Raw genomic sequence first — 9131 nt, forward strand, 5'->3', positions numbered from 1 at the left:
AATTAGTATGATGTTATTAAAGACTGTATCTTACATGTTGTGTAAAATTCTTAGTTTAGCAAAAAGTTGTTTCCCTAAACAATCTCACTTGGGGTTATCATAAATCCATATCACATATTGAAACATTCATAATCACCCCTAAAACCAACACTGAATGTTGAACTAGTACAATAACAATAAACTAGTGACTGAACCATTCTGTCTTGAAAAGTGTTTAATTCATTAATTCATCAAGAGACCTTTAAAATCAAAACATAGTGATAGTTTGAAATATAGTTACAAATGACAAATCAAAATTGTATTTTTAATTCAAACACAAGTTCACCTTTGGGAGATGATTTTGGAGATGTTTCTTATAAGAACTGCAACATTTACAATAAGATATTGTCTGAATGCATTTTATTTATTTAATTAATGCAATAAAATCAAAAGGTAACTGCTTTAACAGAGACATTCTCAATTCACAAACTTAGTGGGTGAGTCGGTGGGTTCATTCAGTATTTCATCATCGTCAGGCTCTCCTGCTCCACAGCAGACTGCAAAGCCAGTAACGTGTCTATGGATGACAGATAACACTGGATAAATAAATGTAAAGCACACGCATCCACCCAGATTTTGGTCCTGTGTTATGCAGTTTTGGCCTGGCACTTATTGTGACATTTGATCTGGCCTGCACAAGGCTTCTCTTCCTCTTGCCCCCACTGTACTACATGCCTCCAAATGGTCAAATAGCAACGTGAGTCGTTGTACTCAACATATTTTTAGCGCTCATTTCTTAAGGCATCCAGGTTGTAAACTGTTAAAAATGTTTGTTAAAAATACTGGACAATCGAAACAGCAATAACCAACCAGTGAACCCACGGATTGATGACATGATTTCTTCAGTCAGCACAACCCCTTTTCTTTGATTGTCTCGATATATTCTTGTGCTTTGTTTGTTTAAATGAATGCCCACTCTGGATACCCACGATGTTTCAGTGCTTGTTTAATGTGACTAATTGCTTACTATTAAATTAATCTGCAACTATTTTGATAATCAATAAAACGATTTGAGTAATTTAAGAAAGAAAAATCCAGATTCTCTGATTCCAGCTCCTTAAATGTGAGTACTTTCTGGCTTCCTCTCTAGTGAACTTCATGTCTTTATCCACTGTGTTAATGTGATCCATAAAAGAGCCAATTCCATTGCTTCTGATTTTCCCCCAGGTGTCATCCGCATACCTGAACCAGTGGCATAGGGCATCACCCTTGTAGGTGAACACGTTTCATATGAACGTTAACCAAAACAGGAGACACAGCACAGCAATGTTTCTTTTGGTAGGAAGGGTGTCAGACAAGATTAGACAGAATAACAATCTGAGCCTGACAGTGGCAAAAACTTTCACTGTTAGGGACGGACATTGATGGTGTGTAAACATTGGGAGCGATTACATTGTAGCCCATTTCGTGGCTGCTAAATATTGGCAAATCTTCAAAAATTGTTGTCCCCGTTTGTCAGTTTGACGCAAAAAATCAATCACAATCAGATAACATTGACACCAGCACCTACGAAAGTCAGAGTGCCCAGATTTCTTAACAACTAAAGGGAGTAATAGGCTATGAAGGTGGTTGGTGATTGTTATTGTAATTGTCCAGTGTTTTTAATAAACCCTTTAAACAGTTCATGTACATCATGTGGTGTGGACAGACTTTAAGTTAGTGTCTCAGTGAAAATGATGGTACAATTTTCTGTGTCATACTCAACAACAGTCCATTTAGTTTGGCGTGCATTGCTAAACTAATGGACAGACAGCCAAAATAGTTTGTACAAACCCAATATCTTCCGGGAACCATCCACCAGGTTGGGAAGTTCTGCCTTGATGTTGTAGGAGGGTTGCTCCATCGCCTTGACAAACTCATTTACCCTCTGAGAGACAAAAGCAATAAAAAGCCAGTTAAAAAAATAAATAAAATGGCACTATCACTTGTAAACTGTAAAGAAGAGCAGATTAAGAAAACTCTACCTTGAGCTCTTCATAAGCTTTCTCCTCCAGCTCTGCCACTTGAGAAATGGCATCATACACACTGGTGTCCAAGACTGATTCCTGCAACACACAAAAGCAAACACCAAAAGTTTAGCTAATTACAAATAGGATGTAATCAACATTAATTATAGTTTTGCAATCATCTTGTATAGTCTTACCTCCTCTGTGGAGCTGTCCATAGGCTCTTGTGCCTTAGCTGCTCCATTGGCTGTGGAACTGCCATTCAGTTCCTTCACTCTGCCAAAGAGGAGAAAGTGTTTTGTTTCCCGGCATTATATTCTTTTCATAATTTAAAAACTTCAGAAACTAAATATGTACCTGTCAGCATAACGTAGTGTGTTCATTGTATATTCACATGAAGCCATGCTTGGAGACACCATAGCAATCTATGGAATAGGAAGGAAAAAAAATATGTGTCCATACGTTCTGTACTTAAACACACTCATGCCACAGTCTGTGCTTGTTTGTTGTGCATCTACATCTATTATACTGTAATCAGACCATAATAGTTTTAACATACCATGCAGGTCCTGGACTTTTCTCCAATAAAGGAATCCCTGAGGACCTTGGTCAAAGTGCTCATCCGGAAAGGAATGTGATCACTGTTCTTTCCCAGTGAACGAATGCACTCCTACAGGGCACAAGAGTAGGCACACGGGCATGTAAGGTGTGATTTTCAACATCCTTTTAGGTGCTGCATGCATGTTTAACATTTGGACAGAGCTCTGATGATGTCAGAAGGGTTGTGCATTAGAAGCAGTTCAGGGATCCATGGAAAAATTATCTGCATCTGTGCTCAACTGCATATAGACTTTTCTCACTTTGCAGCCCACAGCTACTTATCTATCTGGTGTGTGCACAGCTCCACAGCAGCCAGTCTACCTTGAGAGCCAGCAGGCTGCGGTTGATCTCGGCAGTCTCAACCAAAGTGTTGCGGTCATTGCTGCTGACATCTGTGCCGCGCTCATTGCCAGCCAAATCGACCAATGAAAATTTGCCGTGCAGCGTGGTGGCACGGTCATTGCGTCGTAGGACAATCTGGAGGATGGCATGAGAGCGGGATGAGTTGGCGTTGGCTGAGGTCTGGCCTGAAGTTCTGGAGGGAGAGAAGGAAAGGGGAAACAGCCATGTTATTGTTACCATATGTATTTTATGAGCTGTAGAATTACAAATGACAGAAAATGCTGTTTTTGTGTTATGACGTGGTACGTCTGCTGAAGTGCCAACATTTCAGCATTTATTACTTTTTTATTGAACCAGAAGTTGCACTTGAAATATTGATGTCAAACCATAAACGTCTTTTACTACTGGGCTGCTCTATTAAAATAACTAATAAACACTATGTTTTTTTGTATGTGCTGTGAGACTGCAACATACACGATCTTAACACAAATAGTACCTGCATGCACTGCCCATCTGTATCATCTTGATGACTTCCTCTGCTGTGGACACGTAGACCTCCTCCAGGCCCACAACCTGAACCTGCTGCCGGTCATCTTCCAGAACCCGGAGCTTGGCCTTCTTGTTCAGCAGGTCATACACCTAAATCAAAAAGTATATTTCACGTTAAGGAAAACTTGAGTAAGCTGATATTTCTGTGAAATAATCTCAATATATGTGATCATGGAGGAGGGAGGAAAGGTTTGTTCTTACTTTTCCGTTGTAAATCTCAAAGAAGCTGACGTAGGCAGAGAGATCCAAGTTGGTGTACCTCCTGTGGTTGAGGTAGGTGAAAACATCCTGGGCTAGAATGGTAAAGATTAACAAACTATTAAAACAAAGTATTCACGTAAGAAGCCAATTTAATCAAATCCTGAATGCCTTGTAGTTTAAAGAGTAAAGCAATGGAGACTCCTGAGTTAACTGGAACAAATACAAATTATATAGATAAAACCTAATTGAAAATTTTGCTTTTGATAGATTCCTGTTAGTCATCTTAATGCGAAATCCCAGACGAACTAACTCCCTTTGTATGATGTGCATAGAGTCACTGGGGATGGTTTCGATCCTACCTGCCAAGGCGTAGATTCCTTTAGCGCTGTTCTGCTGCTTCCCTGTGAAATCACCTCCCATCGTCTAGGGAGAAAATGTGCCAAACAAACAAGCAATAAATGAATAAATTCTACTTATGGAAAATACTGCTTCCAGACAAATCAACCTCATACAGAAAGCAGAGAGTTCTTACATGAGTCTTCCCGCTTCCTGTCTGGCCATAGGCGAAACATGTTGCCATGCCACCTTCGAAAATGGACTGCACCAAAGGTTTGGCTGTGAACCTGGAAAAAAAAAAAACATCTGTCATGAAGTGGACTCTTTAAAACAGCAAAAAGAAAATAGCAGCATGTATAAAAAATGTAAATTCTGAAAAAACAAAACAGAGCTTGTAAACACCCAATCTTATCTAGAACGATCTGCAATCAGATCCATCTTGTTGCTAAATAAAGAGGATAAATGAGGTCATTACATGTAGACCAGGTCGTTGGTTGCCGTCTCATCAAAGGAGTAGTCGAAGTGGAAGACTTGGTTGTCCAAGTACTTGGTAAGGTCCACCTTCTGTTTGGGCTCATGAACAAGCAGAGAACCTTTTCCAGGTACAGACACCACATCTATCTCCTTTTTATTAATCTCTGGAAAACACAAGAATGTCAAAGTGAGCTTACGATAGCTAATATTTGTGCACAGTGTCATTACTCAGATCAGATGAAGCTGTGTACAGGATGATAGACGCCGCTCCAAATATACCTTGCTTGTTTAGGGGCCGCTTGCGAACACACACACAAATCCTGCGGGGTTCGATCTATGAGAACACAAGATGTGCTGTAAGTACGGGCTACAACTGCACACCAGCATACAGCTTCATACACGGCACGTGGTTCTTAAGTCCAGACTCACACGCTCAGTAGTCGATATGGGGGTTATTTCCAAGGTCTCTCTGAAATCTTGGATCATGTCGTAGAACTTCTGGTTTGGTCGATACGTGTCACCAAACTAAAAGGAAACCAAAGGAAATGCAAATAATCTGTAAGAAGCAGCTTCTCTCATGTGCTAAAGTCTAAACTAAGTCAAACTTTTCTAATTAGAAAACAAAAGGATATAAATAGCAGAATGAGAAAAAAAAGAAAGAAAGAAATCTCACCTTTCCCTTCTTGGTCTGGGTGTCGGTGGGCTTTACAGCACAAGACAGCCTTTTGTTGCCTTTGTTTAGCTCTTGAGGAACCACAGATTTTCTTCGGCCTAAAGTAGAGATGCATACTTTTCTTTTGTCAGCAGATCAAAACATCTAATTACACCCAAAGACATCAGATCGCATTGTCATCATTGCAATACCCATCAAATTTAAACCACAGAACAGGTATGCAGTGCCTCATATCATACCCCTGTTTTTACTTCTCATAGAACATATTGTTCATATGATCTGTGTGTGCATAATCAGCCACTGTTTTTGTCTAAAACATAAACAAAAAAACTACCCTTTACAGAAGAGAAGGGAAGCGGCACTTGTGACATTAATGTGTAGAGCTTCCCCCTCTCTGTGTATCAGATATGTAATCAGTGGGTACTCACTACCCATGGTATCATGTCAGTGAAAATTTGTTGCTGACCTTGGACTGCAGGCTGTGGAGGCATTCTCGCGGGTTCATCATTTTCCTTTATCGCCTCAGGCACAAGCAAAATAGCTTGTTTGGTCTTATTCTTTCTACGCTGCTGATTAGGAATCACTAGGTAAGGCAGGAAGACAAATATTTTAAAATGAGTAGCAAGGAAAGCACATGTACATGGAAAATACATGAAAGTCTACGTGTTCCATATCCATATGTGACTCTATTACCAATGTGTCATGTGACTGTGCACATTGTGAATGTGCAAAATATAAAATATGAGCAGGACTTGAAATTACCCGCCACCGAGTACAACAATACTGAAATGTGAAATTAAACTTATGTGGCCATCAGTTTACATCATGTTTTTTTTTTTTTTTTGTTATTTTCAATGTTTTCAGAAGATCACTACCAACCAGAGTTTGTGAGGACTGATGAAGAGGGGAGATCAGGGTGCACTGTCTCCGGGTTTGCCTGAGAAGAGACTGGGACTGGTGCTGGAACAGGAGCCGGGGCCTGGAACATACATGTCTGCCTGGCCTGAGACCGCCGGGCAACTGAAAGTCAGACGAGTCCAAGTCAAACAACTGCAGTACGAGGGCCAGTGTCTTAAGTATTGTAAAATAGAGGTCGACCGGTAGCGGAGTTTGAAAGACCGATATGATGACGATGGCTGATTAATCCGCTGTTATTCCCCTGCAAAAAATTTTGATGCTGTTGGAAATGAACAATTTTTGATTTTATTAGAAACTGGATAAATGCATAATCAAATATTTGGATAATAAATATCTAAATAAATAAATCTGGATCACTGAACATCAATTCGAAGTAATAAATATAGAAATCTGGAACTGAACATCACACTTATAGTAAGAAAATCTGGGTACAAGAAGCCTGATATTATAATGGAGGAAATACAGCTTGTCTGCATCCCCTCCAGACAGGGACTCCTCCGCCGATCATAACCTCCCTGAACACTCGCTAACATGGGATGGTGTACAGTGGCCGGTCAGCCACCAGCCATCGGCTGCTATCGGAGCCAAGTTAATCGGTCGACCTCTATTGTTAAGTATTGCTAGCATTGTTTTTTGGGGGGGTTAAATGAAAGGCAAATCCTGGAACAATGTAAAGACAAACTCCACATGGCAGTAATATGCCAAATCAAAAGTGATCACAGCAACAAGGCTGCCATTCTAAGATGAAACGAGATCCTCCAGAGAGACCCAGAGTGACAGAGATGTGAGCCGTGAGAGATTAACACAGGAACAGAAGAGTGTAAGAGAAAGTGCGGCAGGTGATTCAATATTTGATTATATCTGCATATGGAAATATTACGGACTGAAGATAAGCGGTGTTATTTTTAGTTAATTATGAAAAACAAAAAAAGCAATGCATTGTATCATCACAGTCCATCCTACTCTAAAGGAGGAAAATTCTGGTACAAATGCTGTAACTTCATTATAAGTGATGATACGGAGCACTCCCTTTTTTCCCCCCAGACTCTTTATTCCCACCCAGGATTTAGAGCAGATGGACAAAAATAGGTAGTGCTGTGTGCCCAGAATCACCCAAAGTTGTTCGTTTGCATCCCTGTACCGCTAATCATTAAGTGAAAGCAGATCATTACTTATGTCTAAATCAATGGCCGGTGAGCAGCTCTCCAAGGGGATTTCATGAATTTACACCTTGATCCCATTAACAAAGCACTGATTGGATGATGCTACTCATTTGCTTTAGAGAGGAACATGCATGCCTTGCTGACCTGACTCTTCAGCATTGGTGACTGTTGGAGCAGAGGCTTTTGGAAGGAAACAAGCTGTTAGGAGACAAACTATAGGAGATAGCAATCTAAAATAAAGAGTACAATATATTTACATACAGGAGGCAGGGGCAGGGATCCTGGATGAGCGCAGTCGACCCTCATACTTCTACAGAAGAGACAAACAGAGAGAGAGAGAGAGGGAGAAATCGCTCAATGCACCAGTCATTTAGATGCTTTAGAATGATAATCCCTTTCCATCCAGGACTAATGCTCAACCAATCTGAAGAATTGGTTCTTAATCCAAAGAATGAGTACAATCACATTTTTCATAAATGCCCACAATGTAATGCGAAATGAGCCAATTTGATGTGAGTGCAACAAAACGAGGAAGCATCCAGATAGACAGATTCGTGTAAATGTTCAAATTCTGATAAATATGGTCCAACCTGTTGACACTGACAACAAGCTGCTCCAGCTTTTTGCTATGAAAAGTAAGGTGACACTTACCTGGTCTGGAGCAGGAAGGGGTGGATCAGGAGACTTGTTGGTAGCAGCGTTTACATGGTCCAAAAGCTCTGGATTAAGTGAGCACAACTCGCTCACTCCAACCTGAATACAGCGAGCCAAGAGGAGACATTCAGAAACACTTCACTTGGATTAGATGTCAGATTTCTTAAAAACCGAATTATGGGATATTTCAAACACATTCATAATGGTTTATGAGATGGCTAATGTAGCAATGTTCTGTCTGTTTTTATAGACAGACTGACCTCTTTTCCTCGGCAGGTGTTCTTCTCATGCCATTCGACCATAACCGTGGACTTGACTGTATCAACGGACTTCACCGTCGCCAGATGCACACGACCTGGTTTACACACACAAAAACAAACGGTAGGTCAGAGTCAAGCTTTGTTAACGACACATTTGCACGGTGAACGCTGCTATAAAAACATCGGCTCACCATCACTTCGACAGATTTGCACAGGGAGTCCAACAAGAAGTCTGGACAGGCTGCTCTCCATTTTATTCTGCTCTGTGCTGTAATGGAGAAATCAACATTTATTTGACGTTAACGTTTTGGTAACTAGCTACCTCGCGCTATCTAGAAAACATGTGGTCGTTTTAAAGCTATGCCCTCCTTTCACTGATAAATGAACAAATCAAATATAGAATCGAAATGTAATCGTGCTATTCTTTAATATTTATGTTTCTTTGCTCACTGACTAACTACAAATTCAAATTTTACGTTACCTATGTGCCAAATCCAATGCCGCCCAAGATTTAAACTTGCGTCATTTCCGGGTTTGGATTTATACGGCCCATCCTCATTCTTCTTCTGTGGCTTTTTTTAGGCAAGATCCAAACTGAGGTTATACTGTCACCATCTGGTTAAGTTTGTAATTACATCTGTAAAGAAAATCGACTGTACATTGAAACCACAGACTGGCAACCTGTTGTGATTGAAAACATGAAAGCTAAGCATCGTGTAAATTTGTGTAAGTAGTCTCTATAGCTTTACATATCAGAAATCATTTTTAGATGGCTTCTGTACATTTGGATACATTATACTTTTGCACCACAACACTACACATCAGAGAGAAACATCTTTTTTACTTGACTGCACTGCTTAGGTGTCTTAGTCAACACTTTGCAGAAAGAGGTAATACATGCAAAAAGGAAAAAGAAATGAAAAAATGCACCAATGCTCGGTTAAGAATGTGCAATCTACTCGCCAAATTATGAAGT

The 9131-nt window shown here is 40.2% G+C and overlaps 1 protein-coding gene across 2 annotated transcripts; it reads right to left on the bottom strand.

Annotated features, from left to right (window-relative positions):
- Positions 1-325: 325 nt before the first annotated feature.
- On the bottom strand, positions 326-8665 carry kif2c (kinesin family member 2C). 2 transcript variants are annotated; one of them, XM_041949065.1, is made up of 23 exons: positions 8637-8665; positions 8347-8423; positions 8156-8250; positions 7893-7994; positions 7503-7551; positions 7386-7421; positions 6040-6180; positions 5627-5743; positions 5161-5258; positions 4917-5012; positions 4767-4821; positions 4489-4651; positions 4210-4300; positions 4037-4100; positions 3678-3769; positions 3424-3566; positions 2907-3120; positions 2545-2655; positions 2343-2410; positions 2183-2261; positions 2004-2084; positions 1813-1906; positions 326-556 (listed from the first exon to the last, which is right to left on the bottom strand). In XM_041949065.1, exons 2-23 carry the CDS (start codon positions 8405-8407, stop codon positions 495-497), a joined length of 2112 nt encoding a protein of 703 aa, XP_041804999.1. In that variant the 5' UTR covers positions 8408-8423; positions 8637-8665; the 3' UTR covers positions 326-494. The 2 variants fall into 2 exon arrangements, with proteins under 2 accessions (XP_041804999.1, XP_041805000.1); XM_041949066.1 differs by lacking the exons at positions 7386-7421; positions 8347-8423; positions 8637-8665 and having other exon boundaries at positions 6040-6163; positions 8156-8195.
- Between the last annotated feature and the right edge of the window lie 466 nt (positions 8666-9131).

Source organism: Chelmon rostratus, chromosome 12 (assembly GCF_017976325.1).
Source record: "Chelmon rostratus isolate fCheRos1 chromosome 12, fCheRos1.pri, whole genome shotgun sequence".
Taxonomy (NCBI): Eukaryota; Metazoa; Chordata; class Actinopteri; order Chaetodontiformes; family Chaetodontidae; genus Chelmon; species Chelmon rostratus.

Excerpts from the sequence above, each read along its gene's own strand:
- kif2c (XM_041949065.1), bottom strand. The coding sequence starts at position 8,407 with ATGGAGAGCAGCCTGTCCAGACTTCTTGTTGGACTCCCTGTGCAAATC. Across the intron at positions 6,181-7,385 it reads CACCAATGCTGAAGAGTCAG|TTGCCCGGCGGTCTCAGGCC; the intron begins GTCAGCAAGGCA and ends TCTGACTTTCAG. Across the intron at positions 3,567-3,677 it reads TTGAGATTTACAACGGAAAA|GTGTATGACCTGCTGAACAA; the intron begins GTAAGAACAAAC and ends TTTTTGATTTAG.